This window comes from Apaloderma vittatum, unplaced genomic scaffold (genome assembly GCF_000703405.1).
Source record: "Apaloderma vittatum isolate BGI_N311 unplaced genomic scaffold, ASM70340v1 scaffold43260, whole genome shotgun sequence".
Lineage (NCBI taxonomy): Eukaryota > Metazoa > Chordata > Aves > Trogoniformes > Trogonidae > Apaloderma > Apaloderma vittatum.
In genome coordinates, this window is record NW_009694786.1 from 1 (window position 1) to 16,666 (window position 16,666).

A 16,666-nucleotide genomic window follows, 5' to 3' on the forward strand; every position below is an offset into this window, starting at 1 on the left:
CTTAGGCCTGCAGAGAGGTGCTCGGTGCGGTGTTCGCCCCGTGCCTTGTTTCTGTGAAGGCCTTGAGTAATTGTTTGTTGAGGGTGGTTAGAGAAGGGTTTTATGTGTATCTGATTTTTTGCAAAAAAGCGAAGAATGTGTCGAAAGCCTCCTTTTGCCTAGATCCGTGATTCGGAGGGAGCTGTTTGTGCCATGCGTTGGTGACTTTGAGCCTTCTGGGAGCTGGAAACTCCCAAAGCCGGTCAGGGTGGGGGAGGAAGGGAAAGAAAGCAAGGGTTATTAATCTAGAATTAAAAGGAGAAATAGCTACCTTCTTTCCCTCTTACTTGCTGGCCTGAAGAGCACGGAGACCTTGCCCACACGGCACAGCATGTTGGGGTTTGCAGCAGAGCGGTGTGTTTACGGCGTGGAGCTGCAGCCTGGGGCGGGTGGTGGTGCTGGATCTGCCAGGTCTGATGTTAAATAGACACTGTGACAGTGTTTTGTTTAGTAATGTGTCATTTAGGATGTCAAAGCCACCAGAACTGCGGAGGAAAATGTAGATAACTCCGTAGATAAGATGTAGCAAACTCTGGTTGTCTGTCTGTTGGAAGCTCTTTGTCCCGTGGTTACTTGTAGGGACTATCAGCAGTGTCTGGTGAAGGATTTCCTGTGTACAGCTCTTTGCACAGAAGCGTTTGACCTACTTCTCCTTTGACGTGCTAGTTGCTTGTGCTTGAAGTGTTTTTTCTGTATTTATCTCTTCCACAAGTAGTACTGGATATAATGGTATGTAAATGTCAAATAATGCATGGCTGACAGAGGACAGTCTGTGAATGTTGGCACATGTCAGCAGTTCCATAAACACTGGTCACAGTGTCAGGATTTTTTTGGTGTTTTTTGTTGGATTTTTTTTTCAAGTAAGGAAACAATACACTTTTGGTTATCTAAATACTAATATTTTATTTTAAAATTCTGATGCTTAATTGCATTAGTCAAAGACCTTTTCTCGGTAATCGCGTTGTCTTGCACCTTTAAGTTGCTGTTGTCTGAGTAAGTTGATACAAATCACCTATCTGTACACCAGATCAGCATTTTGTAACTATAAGTGATGATACTCAGAGTGCCCATATTTAGTTTGTGTAGGCAATGTTCAGTGGCTAGCAGTGACTTGAATTCTTACAAAAATTCTTTTTTTCTAGTTCTGTGCAACATCCAAACTGCTGGCATCAAGAACAGGAATGTAGAAGCTGGAATGATTCAGATTCTTCAGTGTTTGATGAATATCAATGTGGACATTTAGGCCACTGGCTGGAGAGGTAAGGAGTAAATGTAAAGTTTGTTTAAATCTTCACTTTGCTGCACAGTTTTCTTTAGGAATCAAATAAAACCCTGGATGTGATTAAATTAAAGGTTTTCTAAAGTAGCACAGAGTTAGCAAGTAATGTCTGCATTATGCAAGAGTAGACCATTCAGTTTGTCTAATTGAAATACAAACCATAATATTCACAGGTATTCCATATGAAAGAGAGAAATGGTATGTAGTGGGGCAGCAGTTTAAGCTGTTTGTTGCTGAAGTTTTCAATATTAGTATAAAATTCCCATTGAAGCAATATGCAGTTCCTTGTTATGCTTTGCTCACCCGTCCTTATTGCTAAATGTGAGAAGATGGTGTGTGTTTTCACTTGAGAGTGCACTCAGTATATTTCAGCTATATTACGGTTTTTAGTAAATACCTTGTCTTTTGTAGTCCAGTACTAAGGGTGATGAGATTAAATTTTGTAGGTAGGTAATTCTAGCAGTATTTTGCTTTGCTTGTGGATATTCTAGACAAAAGACTTAAGGTGAAGGAAGAAGTTGAGGCTGATATCTTAACGTCTGACAGGAAGTTAGAAGAGTGGTGAGTGCTTGGATACATGCAGAAAACTGAGTAGAATGTAAGTTAGAAGAGATGAAATATTTCTCTACAGTCACATGAAAACTTTTTTCTAATATATATATGTTTCATACATCTGAGTATTACATTGTATGAATACAGTTGTATTTCTGATGGCATGTGTAATATTGCTTCAGTAAACAAATTGATCTTTTGAAGAGCTTAGGAAGGCCCTTCTATTCAGGAGTGTTTTCTAAGTCTTTGACTCTGTCATAAAAAGTACTAACAGTGTGTTATGGTAGTGGGTGAAACTGGATGTGCTAACAGCATTTTGTTTCTCTTGCTGAGTAGGTATGTTCCTTCAGAGAGTGGAATCTCTGTCGTATTAAAATGACATTGGTGGCGTGGGTGGTAATTTTATCTGTTGATGTGAAACCTTTTAGGAGAGTAAGACTATAAGCTAAATCTACTTCTATATTACTTAAGTTAAATGTCAAGGCATTAACATTGAAAGAAATGGACAGACTGAAAAGGGAAGTTTTCCGTTCTTCAGAATATCACAGCATTACAGTTTTCATTTATTCTATTTTTAAGTTAATGAGGAGCCTGGTAAGTGTTTCTCTGCTCAGAGAACATCAGTGATGCAGCTGGCTATTTAAGTAAGAGGGGTTCCTGACTCACTTTTTTTAGCTTTATACGGCGGAGTTTACATTCTTGAAATGATTACGTTGGAATCTGACATTGGTGTCTGGGATATTACGTTGAGGTCTGACAAAATATTAGTTCTGCTCATGTGATGGGTATTTTTCTACTTCTTAAGCATCTCCCTGGTCCTTCAGAAAGTCCTTAGCTGATCACAGAGAACAACGACTAGCCTGATTTTGACCTCAAGTACTTTGATGAATTGTGCTTTGTAAAATTGCAGTATTGAGAAGGTCCTCAAGTAGTAGAGAGGATTTGTATTGGCTGATCTGGGAGTATCTTAAGAGGTTGTCAGGTTTGTGTTCTGATGTGAAATTCACTTCCTGATCATTTTCTTTCCCTGCAAAGTAAAACTGATACTTTTACTACTGAAGGTGACTTGAGCTGAAATGTCTTAGTTTGTTTTACTTTGAACTAAAATAGAGTAAGGGCATGCCCATGGTGTTACAGTTGTGGAGCTGTTTTTGTCTGCTGTTGAAGTTTTTGTTCATTAAATATGCTATGAACAACAAATGTTCATGTTGAGTTCTTGTTATTTTCCAGCTCTACAACACTAGAACATTCTAGGCCTCTTTCTAGTTGCCCTGGCTGGGAAAGGAGAATTGAAGAAGGCAAAACAATGAGGACATCACATAAAAAAAATATGAAGTAGGTATTGAACAACTATTAATTATTGTTGTGTTGGTTTTAACAATCCCCATCTGATGATCTCCAACTACTTTACATGCATTGATTAAGATTTGAAACACAACTGGGCGGTTTCATATCAAGCCTGAAGGAAGCTGTAAGGAGAGAGTAGCGCTGAGAAGTCGTATCTCAAAAGCTACTTCTGTGATCATTTCACAGTCACTTTTTCAGCTTAAATTGCATATTCATTAAAACTTTATGTAAAAGAAAATACTGGAATAGTGAAAGAAAAAGTGAAAACCAGCTATCGAGGCTTGGAGAGAGAAATGGCTAATAGATCATTAAAACTACCCTCCTTTATATTATCCATCTTTGTTTTACTCAGTTTAAGCTTTTGGTATGAGGAGGTTGTTACGCCTGTATGCAATAATGATGTATCATTTGACTTGCTTGTAGAACTGGATATACTTGTAGTAAGGCACGTCCAGCACCAGTTACCCCCACATGTGTGTTTACTTGTTACAAAACCAAGCAATTGCATGAACTTGCAGAATCTGCTTTTGTAGTGATTCATTTGGTTAACACAACTTTCACGTCTGTAAACTAGTGAAGTAAGAGTTGTGCTCTGTGTCTATCAGACTAAGAATAAATGTAGCTCTAGAGTATGTGTTTATATAACTTGTAAATCTGTAAAGTTTCTTTCAACTTAATTCTGTTTTTTATTTTTAAGTTCTGTTTCTAGTGATTCTGCTAATCCATCTGAAAGGGAAACAGATGAAGTGGTTCTGAGGAGAAGACAAAAACAGATAAATTTTGGAAAGAATACCCTTGCATACGACAGATACATTAAAGAAGTTCCAAAGTAAGTTGCATTGTGTTGCGCATTTCCAAATAATCTCTTATGTTTTTCTTGCTCTATGTGTGTAGATCAGCACACAGCTTTAATTCTCTGAAAATTATATGAACAGTAAGTGAAGAAACATAAACCGATTATTTTTTATTGGAGAAGCCAGCTGTTTCTGCATACGAGCAAATTTAGATAGGAAAATTTAAAGCTAAGTGTTCTCTTTGTGTATTGCTGTTGCTAGTGGCAAATATACTTTAAATAAGTTCTGTATTAATCTGCTTCCTGCGATGGTTCTGGTGACTGTGTTACTAGGCTAATGTGAGGTTACCGATACCAGGAAATCAGAACTTTGAGGACTGAATAAAGCCTTGCATTTGAGTATTGGTAAGGGAAAGCAGTCTTCAACGATTCATCAATAACTAACAAATCAAAACCTCGGTTTCTTCCATTTGCTGTCATTCTGCTTTGGGCTTCAGAATCTGTGAATTGTGGCACTTAAATCAAGATTTCTTAACCAGCCCCCTCTGCTTATTGCAGAGCTGTCAAGATTCAGGAGCTAATCTGTACTGGTGTGTGGATTTGCATTTGTTTTCTTGTTTCTTTGTTTTGTGTTGTGGGTGTTTTTTTCATTTTGAGGGTTACTGTTTTTGAGGTGGTTTTCTCAGTATGGATCGCTACTTAGAGTTGCCAGCTTTCTGTCAGTTCTATGCATAAAGCTGACTCCAGTATGGTAGGACTATAAACAGGATTATTTTGTACTCAAACACAGCTTGAGGGAGCTCCCCAGGAATGTGTGGTGGGCAAGATCTGGGTTTGGGACATCCCCTGAGCAACAGCACTTCCAGCCATGGGGTGATCCTGGACAACGTTGTTACAGTGTCTGCCCAGTGCAGATTCAGTGAAATTTACATTTTACCCAAAGAGCAGGGATACCTTGTTTTCTATGCTCCAAAAAAACCCAAATGCTGTTTAGAATTGCGGCCATCCCCGTTGTAATAATGCGTGGATGGTGGTGGAATAAAAGTTAGGTGAAGATACTTGTGGTTTGACTGCCAGCAGCCAGCACTGACAAGTACTGCCAGCAGCCAAGTACCCACACAGTTACTTACTCCTTCCTGTTCCCTGGTGAGAAGGGCAAGGAATAAGAGCAAAATAGAGAAAACTGATGGATTCAGTTAAGGGCAGTGTAATAGGAGAGAAAGGGGAAGAAAACCAAGTAATGCAAGTGCAGTTGCTCACTACCTCCCACAAGCAGTCTCTGAAGAGTGACAATTTTGGAAGATGCCTCCACTTCTTCTTCTGCCCTGTGTTTTTTTCACTGCTGAGCCTGACATTATATGGTGTGGAATCTCTCCGTGGGTAATCAGAGTCTGCTGTCCCAGCAGTTTCCCTGCTTAACTTTTTGTTTAGCCCCCACTTAGTGACTTCAGGAGGGGATGAGAGAGAGTGGGGAAAAAGTGAAGACCTTGAAGCTGTGCAAGTGCTGTTCAGCAATAGCCAAAAATCGGTGGGTTATCAGCACTGGTTTAGCCATAGATCCAAAACACAGCACTACAGGAAAGGAAGTTAACTCCATCCCCGCCAGACTCAGTATGCTACTAAATACAAAGAAACTCCACCTGACTCAGAAAGACTGAGAGAAATAGATGGAGGCAGGGATACTGTTGAAGGGGTAAGAGTTATGCTGCTTCTCTTTGATATTTGTCAGTAGGCAGTAGACATCTGCTTTTGGCAGCTGTCAGAGCGCTGGACTGGATAAACCTCTGGCCTAATTCACAGAATCCCAGATTGTCAGGGGTTGGAAGGGGACCTCAAAAGATCATCTAGTCCAACCCCCCTGGCAGAGCAGTAGATCGCACAAGAACGCATGCAGGCGGGTTTTGAACGTCTCCGAAGAAGGAGACTCCACAACCTCCCTGGGCAGCCTGTGCCAGGGCTCTGTCACCCTCACAGTGAAAAAGTTTTTTCTAATATTTTTGCAGAACCTCCTGTGTTCCAGCTTGTACCCATTGCCCCGTGTCCTGTCATTGGACATCACTGAGAAGAGCCTGGCTCCATCCTTCTGACACTCACCCTTGACATATTTATAAACATTAATAAGATCACCCCTCAGCCTCCTCTTCTTCAAGCTTTCAAGTTGCAACAGGGCAAGTTTAGGCTGGACATTAGGAAGAAATTCTTCACAGAAAGAGTGGTCAGACACTGGAGCAGACTGCCTCGGGAGGTGGTTGATTTTCCATCCCTGGATGTGTTTAAGCGTTGCTTAGATGTGGTGTTGAGTGATATGGTTTAGGGGTGAACTTGTAGTGTAGAGTTAATGGTTGGACTCGATGATCCCAACGGTCTTTTCCAGCCTGAATTGTTCTATGATTCTATGATTCTAAGCTAAAGAGACCCAGCTCCTTCAGCCTTTCCTCATAAGGGAGATGTTCCACTCCCTTCATCATCTCTGTGGCTGCGCTGGACTCTCTCACGGAGTTTCCCGTCTCTCCTGAGCTGACTGGACACAATATTCAGCATGTTATTGTTAGTTGCTGCTTGCCTGGTCTATTTTTGGCAATGTTTTACGATACATTGATTTATTACACCACTAATACGTAACCTTATGGACCAAGGATTTTTTTTTTTTTTAGAACAAAAATCATATTCTGAAATAGTAAGTGATATTGTGTATTTACAGGAATCAACGAATACCAGGAGTTCATCCTAGAACGCCCAACAAATTTAAGAAGTACAGCCGTAGATCCTGGGACCAGCAGATCAGGCTGTGGAAGATAGCGCTGCACGCCTGGGATCCTCCTGCGGAAGAGACCTGGGATCTGCAGCCAGTGTGTGTATGGGTGAATTGTCAGTGCATGTCTCTTGCTTCACAGGACTCTGTATTTCTGACAGAGCGTTCCTAACTGGGAGCAAGAGAGATCAGACTTAGATATCAGTCTCCTTGAATGCCTTGTTTTCCTTTTGAATTCTGTTAGTCTTCAAGATGTTCTCAATGTTTAGTCTGAATCCATCTCCAGTAAGGCACTTTGGGGAGGAAGTACACTCTGTCTCTTCTGTGTTTACACTGGTGAGCGCAAGGAAAATTATTTTTCTAGAAAGAGGTTGGCATAAGCAGAAATTCATCATTACTATTCCTTTACCTTCCTAACCTTTCTATCTTTTTTCTGATGTCAGTGGAACTGCCTTTCTCCTGGAATACCAGTATGTTGTTATACATGAGAAATATAGAGATTAGTGATTTCTGTGCTCTCTGCAGGAGAGTGCCAGCTGTGACCGAAACTTTTTTTATCCTTTTCAGAACTTTGAATTTCTGTAACAAAGCCAGCTCTGCTAATTGATGCCACCTTTACAAGATTTGGACTAGTAAATTGGGAGGAAAAGATTGAATAGAATTCTTTTAGCTTTGAAACTGCCTTGTGTAAATAGTTTTAGCTGTGTTGTAATTGCCCTATGGTGGAAGCTGCAGCTGTTGGCACTATTTGGATGTCATGCGAGATGAAATGTTAATTATTGCTGGAGCTTAACTGTCTTCTGCTTGAAGCAGTAAGCCAGTTGGGTAGTATTTTAAGTCTTTTTTTTCTTCCTGTTCTCAGTAGTATAGAACCATCAAGCAGTTCCCAGGAGTGGTTCTGCAAAGATCAGGATGTTTCTTGCTCCTTTGTATTTGATGATAAGCAAAAGAGAAATGAGTGTGAAGATGAATGCATACAGACTGACGACACGCTGGAGAGGTATGAGATAAAACTTCCATGGTCTGCTGTTGAACTAATTCAATACTTGTTGATGCTGTCATTTTTTTGTAGGAAATGTTTAATGAGGGAGGGCAGTTAATGCTCAGCTTTGGAGTTTGGCACTTTTGCTGCTGAATGTAATCCATCCCTGGTACAGAGCAGGAGAAATTACTAATGTTACTGAATTGCATGATTAATGGCAGATAAAGGCAGGATTTTTTCAGCTTCTCTGTTTATACAGTGGAGTACTGAAGTTTCTTTAACCACTGTTGGTAAGTGCTGAAAGTAGGATACCTTTTTCAAAAGCAAGAGTGACCATTCTTTATTTATTATACCTGTCTGCAGAACAGCAGGGAGACTAGCAGTGAAGCAACTTGTGCTCTTCTCTGTTCACTGAGGTATCTTCATCTGAGGGCATGCGTGTAGAGCTGAAAAGGGTTCTGCTTCCAAGATTCTTCTGCCATTGTGATGGGGTTCGCTTTCCAAAATACAATGGAGTGGTTACCAACATTTGAGCCATTTTCTCTGGGTCCTTCAGTGACTGAAGAATCATATCTCAAAATAAAAAAGCCCAAGCCCAAACAAGTCTTCCTGCATGGCATGTGCCATTATTTTGCAGAACTCTGGTAAGCATTTAAATACAGATGAAAAATGCATGTGCAAAACCTTGTCTTTCTTTTCTAGTTCCTTTTCCCCTGATTCTTCTCCTGTATGGAAACGCAGAAGAAGAAACAATTCCGAATCCTCAGTGGTTTCAAAGAGCAAAAACCAGTACGTGCATATGTACCACACACTGGAAAGGTATGAAATTATTCTCCATATGGAGATTCATTAATAATATGAACCGACTTTTGCAATACAACTGTGTTTTATCCCTCCAGTTGTTAATAGCTTTAATTTTATCTAAATGCGTGTGCAATTTAATGAGGAAAGGAAATCAGAATAATTGTGTTGTATGATAGCAAATATTTACTAGGATTCACTGAAAAGGTGAAGAAACTTCAGTATTGGAGGCACAACACAGGATATTTAAATAAGGATTTAAGTTTTGGGAAGTTTAGTAGACTTTTCACATTAACCTGAGTACAAATGTGGTGGTGTTTTTTTTCTGGATATTTGTCTCCTTATCTTCATAAGAATTAAGAGGAACTGTGTTACTGTCACAATTATCATCATCAACTGTTGTGTCAGGCCTTTTCATTTGCTTTTTAGTCTCACTGAATCGGGACATCAGGAGGCTTTTTCAAAGTGCTCAGAGTGGGAAGCCTTTGGTGAAAATGATGAAGTAATGACAGTACAACACGGTGTAGAAATAACAAGGTAAATGCCATAATGCAGTTGTGGGCCCCTCACCTCAAGAAGGATATTGAGGGGCTGGAGCGGGCCCAGAGGAGAGCAACGAGACTGGGGAAGGGACTGGAGGGAAAGTCCTGTGAGGAGAGGCTGAGGGAGCTGGGAGTGTTCAGCTGGAGAAGAGGAGACTCAGGGGGGACCTCATCACTCTCTACAACTACTTGAAGGGAGGGTGTAGTCAGATGGGGTCGGGCTCTTCTCCCGGGCAACCAGTGACAGGATGAGAGGGCACGGCCTGAAACTGCATCAGGGGAGGTTTAGGTTGAGTCTCAGGCAGCCCTTCCTCATGGAGAGGGTGCTCAGGCACTGGGATGCACTGCCCAGGGAAGTGGTGGAGTCACCGTCCCTGGAGGAGTTTGAGGAGAACCTGGATGTGGCACTTAGTGCCCTGGTCTGGCTAATGTGATGGTGTTGGGTCATAGGCTGGACTTGATGATCTCAGAGGTCTTTTCCAGCCTCATTAGTTCCGTGATTATGACATTCTTTTTGTTTAATGCTTGTGCTGTGAAGGCGCCCTTTGTTTTCTTTCTTATCTTTCTTTTCCTCCACTGTTTAATACAACTTCCCCCCTGCCCCCTCACATTTTCTCCAACATGTGATATTGTTTGATTATTTTGTTCTTTGAGTTTACTTGGCATTTTCCAGTGCAACTCTCCATCTGACACTTCTGTCATCAAGGAATGGTGGAAGCGACAATTCCCTTTTCACCCTCTTTGTCTTGGGGAGAGCAGTGGCATTTTACAGAATTGGTCCCCATGGGTGTTACTAGCTTCTCACTCCCTCGGCCTAGGAGCTGAAAGCTTCCTCTCTGTCTCCTTAGAGATGAAGTTGTTTCGTAGCTGACAACAACGATAGTTATTTGTTTTTATGCAGTGACCTGAATCCAGCCAGTTGTTCTTCAGCATGGAACATTCCGAAACAGACAAAACCCAACTTTCTTCCCGACTGCAAAACTTGCAGAGATACGGACTGCAGGCTAGAGGGGTACAAAATACAGCTCATTATTTTTTTTGCATGTCAAGTTAAAAGTGTAGTTGCTTTATTGCTGTATCTCGAGCCAAGCTTTTATTATAAGCGTAGATATTTTATGTATTTTTTGTAATTATTTTTCTTGGGGATGTCTTGGCCAGTATTTATATGCTGCGTGGTCAGATTCTGTCATTATTTTCTCATATTACAGTCTGTGTTAGAGTAAATGTGGAGTAGCTGTATTTAGCATTTAAAGGTTACTACAAAAAGCCACTGACGCTTATGGGTTTTTTTCATTTGCAGGCTTAAACTTTGTAACAGTTTATTGGAAGAACATGAGTCAGAATACTCTGAAAGGGGATGGGAAAGTTCAAGTACTGAGGATGGAATACTGAGGAAAAAAATTTAAATACCAAGTGAGTTCATGCTGACTACTTATTTTACCTGTTCTCAGTAGCTCATATGCAGTACCATGCCACAGAATCCAACTATTCAGTTCAAGCAGACCAATTTCTCTTTTTATTCATTTATTATATTAGTATTTTACACATCCTTTTGTATTTAATGCATCACCTTAATGAAAAGATCTAATACTTCAGATTTAGTAAATTGAAATATTGACCTCTTCAGCCAGAAAACCCATGTTTTATCTGATTGCCAAAATAAGAAGTGCCAGGTTTTTAATTATTTCAGTAGCAACTTTTCTACCTCTTAATGTTTCTGTGACAAAGTCACAGCTTTGCATTTGCAGCAGTAGATTTCAATGAAAATTTGCTCTTACGTGTAGATTCCTGTGGTACATTAATAGAATGGGTAGTAAGTAACCTTGAGTCAAATAGCTTTTATTAGCAAGTGGTTTTTTTGTGTAATTTGATTATCTTTGATCTGCGTTTAATGCAGGCTCTGAAACATTATGGGCTATGATATAAACGTTTTAACAGTGATACTGGAATATTTTGCATAATAAAACTCATTAAAAATGAGGCATTAAGAATATGGCACACAATTGTTTTTATGCTACTCAGATGTTGAATTCTACCAATATGAAGAAAAGGCAGGTAGAACTTCTAAGAAATTATGTTAATGGAATTTTTCTATTGACTGTTGATTTTGAATTTAAGTTCTTTGAGCATGAATAAGACTTAATATGGGTTCACTTTTCTAAATTGCTAATTCAGTATTTGAAAATATCTAGTCTCTCTTTGTACATAGAAGTGTCGAAGAAGAAGGACTTTCTCCTGTGACAGAAGACGATTTGAAGAATAGGGATGTAGTCTGAGATCAGCAGATCAGCTGTTGGAGAACTGGTGCAGTTGTGTAAAGTCTGCACCGCAAGAGGAAGAAATTTACAGTCAGCATACATGCAATCAATGTAGGGTGAAATGTGCAGGTAAAAGCATGCCTCTGTACAGTACACTTCAGAGAGTCGGTCTGAGCTGGCTGACACTCAGTTGCTTTGCAGCTGTCGCTGTTGTAAATAAGGCTTTACTGAGGAGTGTGTGTACTTAGTGGGTTTGTAATCACTCATTCTAACTGCAAAAATACCTTTCTGGAATGTGAAGTGTAGAAAGTGAACTAAATAGCCTCTCTGTGGAGCAACTCGTTGGATTTCCTGGGATGCAAAGATCAATATTTACAGGGATGATGCCTTTAACCGTGGTTTTCAGGTGTGATGAGCTCTAACTCTCAAATGGCAGGAACTTCCATCTGTGGAAGGTAAATGCTGCCTGAAAACCAGATAGTGGGTTATGCCACCCACCTTTTTGCTTTAAGAAAATTCCTATCTTAAACAGGAAAAGTAAATGTGACTATTTTGGAGCCTGGTTTAAATGTCCATAAGTTTGAATGTACCTGGTTGCTTTTTAAGGGGAAAAAAACCCCTTAATCAGTGGGACACTTAAGGTATTGTAGGAATGTATTAATTAAAATTGAGGGGAAAAATATGTTTTGGGAATTAGTAATGACAGGTGAAAATGATGTGAAAGTTTGGGAAGGACAGGTTTTTCTCCTTGACAAATACTTCAGGAACATATGGCATGTAGTACTCTTTGTTTTTCCAGTAGCTTATATTCTCAAAGCGTTCGTACTATCTGTAACACTTCCCTTTAGTACGGACAGTATGGCTTTGCCTTTTATATTGTGCTTTAAACTCACCATATGCAGTGCTCTCTTCCATTTACTGCTACCCTAACGCTACAGCTTTAAAGAATAAACAGTTTGCTCTTGATGACTAGATATAGTTATGAAATGCAGTTATCTACCCTTTTGTCTAGGTTTCTCCAGATCTTTAAGGATGGATTGTTTTCTGCAAGCTCTGCCTCGAGTGTCCAACTTTGGATTTTGTTAAGCCACAATGATGGTGGATGTTCCTTAAAGCTTTTGTGAGAATATTTCTGCTCTACCTGCATTGACAGATGATAACCTGCATCATTTTAAAGGCCACTTCAGTTGATGAATCCTCCTGTTGCCATTTGGAAATTACGCTACTTAGAGTATGCTAATGTTACGCTACTGAACTGGTCCAATATCAAGTCAAACTGAGGAATGCCATCCTTTAAACCAAGAGGTTGACCCCAGTTTCCTCTACTGGACCAGGATTGTACGTCCAGCCTGAAGAACTGCTTCAGAAGAATGTAGATAATTTCAACCTTTCTCTGTTGTTAAAGACAAACTGTTCTTAGCTTTTTGGATTGGATGATCATTCGTTTGGCTTATTTACTATTCTCTGAGATAAGTTATATTAAGCTAGCATTTGCCTAAGCATTGCAGGAGAAGAGAGAGGAAAGGTAGAAGGTTTATGAAAATCAGATCGCTCTCTTTAAGGGAGTGGCTGATTGAACAGCAGCACAGCCTAAATACCTGCATTTTGCTTTTATGTGTGTTGCAGCCTGACCTGAAGAGCCAATCTATTGATAAGAGTGTAAGAGGATGAGCTCCATGCCTGCTGTTCCTGCAGGAACTGGAGGTGAGCAGCAATATTTGCAGGTTTGAAGCTGCTCTTGGACACAAGATATCCAGGCTAAATGTTGTGACCCTGTTGAGATATGCTGTCCTTTCTTTTACTCTCCTAGCACTGTGCTCAAAAGGTCAAAACTGAGGGCTGTGACTGCAGCAGAGTTTAGACTCATGTGCCAGTTATAAGAATTATTTTGTGGTCCTTGTGGCATTTTATGTAGCAGGTACTGGAATGCTAATATCCGTTAGAGCTGCGAATTGGATTTTTGCAGGAGTTCCGTTTGGCTTTTCACAAGGCCACCGCAGAACTGCGGCAGTGCTGGAGGTGACACGCAGCAGCCTTGCTGTGGGGCTGGCAGTGTGTACCCAAGGGCCGAAAGCCTGTTGTGCTCCTGCAGTGGGAATAACCTGCTTCCCCAGAAACTCCTCCCAGTCCCTTCCAAAACATTCTTTCCAGGCATGCTTAGGCATGGGGATCAGTCTTGTCCCAGCACAAGGGTGGCTCAGACACACACCGCAGAGCACAGAGGGTGTGTATGCAAAGAACACATCTGTACAGCACTTTTTAAAGAAGTAGTATTTAGAAGCTAAGTGTTCGAGTATGCATGCTTTCATGTGATTTCTGATGATTGTAAATAAGGAAATGTGTTACGTTTTTGGCATTTTGTCTTTATGCAGAAAAATTAAAGACTTAACTTTAAAAGTCTCAGTAGTCCTTTTCTGTTTGTTTTAGGATGTTTTGTTTTATTTTGGTTTGGTATTGTTTTTTGGTTGGGTTTCTTGTTGGGGGTTTTTTTAGCCCTTGCTAAAAGGGTGAAGGAGGACTCTTCAGAGGTTAAATCAGGCACTCAAAGTGAGTTTACAACTTGGATTGTGTCCAACCTCTCTGTGTTTTGATGCCTTGTCATGGGCTTGTACTAAGTGCATTGTAACCTAGTGGAAGGGAGCACTGATCACCCAGCACCCATTCTGCCCTGAGAAAGTTGTCCTCCTGGAAAGGATGGAGCTATTGAGTGAGAGCAATAGCCCATCATGAAATACTTAAGCTTAGCTGTCAGAGCCCTTAAGCTTTTGCCTATGATTGACAAGCCCTGCAGTGGATTTATGACACAAATCCATAGGATTTGTAACTAAGCAGTTCTTACAAGATCTTGTATTTCTTAGTTGAAGACACTTAGACTAGAAATAGAATAACCTTTCTGCCTGTAGCAGTTAAATTTTGGATAGATTTATTCCCTACGCCTGGTTCTGTGTGCTTGGACAAGCTATGGTAGCACAAAGAAAGAAATGAAACTGAGCAGATGAGTCTTGAGGTCTGCTAGTGCTCATGCAGTGCTGCCACTGGTTGTAGAACCATTGTAATGTTTTCCAATTAGTAAGTAACCTCATGAGTCTAAACAGCGCAGTTAAAACTGGAATGCAGTCCGTCTGTTTGCTTATTTATCTACCCAAGGGTATTTGACGTAAGAGCTTACAGCTGAGGTAAGAAAGCTGAAGTCTGGCACTCCACCCCCAGTTTGTATTTCATAGTCTTCCATTAATTTTACCTATTTTAATTAAATCCACTTTGCATAAATCTGTGCTTAGTTTGTAATTAAGCCAAAATAAACTCTGAAATTCACTAGCCAGGTTCAGATTTCTTCCAAGAAGTGACATGTGTCTTCTGTTGGCCTGCTTCCACTGGGACTGTCTCCTTACAGATGATACATTTTCTGTACTTGTAGAAACAGTCCTCAGTAGCAGTTTGAAATACCATTGGTTATATGTACTTTGTTTTGTTTTTAAAACTGCTCCTTTGAAGTCACAGTGATGAGGATGTTTCCTCCTCCCCTTAAAATTCCCACTGTGGTGTGAAAGTGCTGCTCTGAAGGGTTTCGTTGCTGACAGGGACACAAAGATCAAGGCAGCTGTAACCCCAAAGCTGTGTTAGAGCAGATAGTTCTGCTGGATAAACTGAATTTAGTTTGAACATACGGCTTTCAGGCTGGAGTTGTCCTCTGGCTTGCTTGGTTGTGTTCAGGTAAGTATGCTGTTCAAGTCAGCTTATCTCGGAGGAAGGCTGGAGGAGGTGGAGTTTGTTTGTATATTTGTTTTGAACATTTGCATGTCCTTTGTTTGGGAACACATTTCTGTTTTCCGCAGCAGTGTGTGGGAAAGGAGAGGTGCTAGCATAGCAAACGTTCCTGCAGAATCATGGATGTTTATACAGATGCCACACAGAAGATGCCTGACTTTGTACAATTACAGTAAGGGCAGGCAAAGGAAAAGGAACTTCTGAGGTAAATCCCTTACATTGTACTGTTTTCAGATCTTAGTGTTTAACTGAGCATAGGGCCAGCCTGACTGTCACCACCCAAAGGCAGGCATTTTGGAGGCATCCCACAGCAGAGATCTCCGAGGAGAAAAGTTCAGGACCTGGGGACAATCTTTGAGAGAAAAACAAGTTGATGGAAAGCGTTGGGTGGAAAAAGTTAATGGAAAGTTGTTCCTTACCTCTTCTCAAAATACTACTGATTTCAGCCAGGAGCACCAGGTATGTAGACATTCCACCCAAAAAGCCTTATTAAACAGCTAAAACCTTTTTCCTATACACACTTATCAGGACTCTTTGAGATAATGTAGATAAAATGAGAACGCAGATGCAGTTTGTAGAAGTGAAACATTTTATTGGTGCACCCACAAATGGGGGGGAAAAAAATGTAAAACCATTGAAAAGTCAAGCAAAATAATCCAAAAAGAATTCAGTAGAAAGGAGGCCAGCTGCTGAGATTTCAAACTGTTTCATTTCTAAAAGCCATTGTGGATTGTCTGAAGGCTCTTAGTCTGGCCTGGTGCAGTTCCCAAGGCAGGCTGGCAGGGAGAGAAGTTGTCTTTCCACTGCTGAAGCTGTTAGTTTTGCTGGGAAGTCACTGTGAATGCCTCTGTATGCATCCATCTGATGTATGTCACACCTTGGAAAAAAAGAATTCAGCCAAGTGGTTGAATAGTATTTATGCCTTTTGGGGAAAAAATACCATGAATTTCATTCACTTTTAACAAGACAGTGTGCAATGAGCTTTGCAGATCTTCAACACATCTGAGTAATCCTGAGCTTCACTGAGCAGGTGAAGCTTCCTCTTGGCCTTCAAGACCACATATATAATTGTTATATATTATAATACTGCAGTGGTCTCTGGTAGGAGAAAAATGAGCAGTTTTCACTGATGTGATCTGGGATCCTTATTCGACCTCTACCTTCTTACCCTTGCTCTACGCCCAGAGTTAAAAGCAGCTGTAGACCTTGTGCTGTATGGTTTTTTTTATATCTGCAATCTGAAAAAAAGGAGAAGAAAGGACTGCCTGGTTGTTTACAACAGTTCAGCTGGGATGTTTCTGTTGGCCGTTCTCTTCAACTCTTGAGAAAAAGTTAACTGGGAAGAAAAAAATGTGTTCCTGGAACTACTCAAGATTTGAGTCTAGAATTAATGGGAGCATGTGATGAAGAAGAGGCAGAAAGACTAAACTATATATTGCACATTGCAGTTGCTGTTCCTCTGCTAACTGCCTTAATTACTTTAAATAATACACATATAAAGCAACACATTTGTTTCAGCTGCAGTTACGCTGTGCACAGTATTACTTCTTCGT

At 40.5% G+C, this 16,666-nt stretch overlaps 1 protein-coding gene across 1 annotated transcript; it reads left to right on the forward strand.

The window, feature by feature from the left end:
- Nucleotides 1–1,181: 1,181 nt before the first annotated feature.
- Nucleotides 1,182–9,082, forward strand: LOC104269715 (histone RNA hairpin-binding protein-like; the record flags this gene model as incomplete). Its single annotated transcript, XM_009868721.1, has 6 exons — nt 1,182–1,298; nt 3,101–3,205; nt 3,915–4,046; nt 6,712–6,861; nt 8,447–8,563; nt 8,975–9,082. Coding segments are annotated over 6 exons (729 nt in total), but the record flags the coding sequence as incomplete, so codon positions are not given.
- Between the last annotated feature and the right edge of the window lie 7,584 nt (nt 9,083–16,666).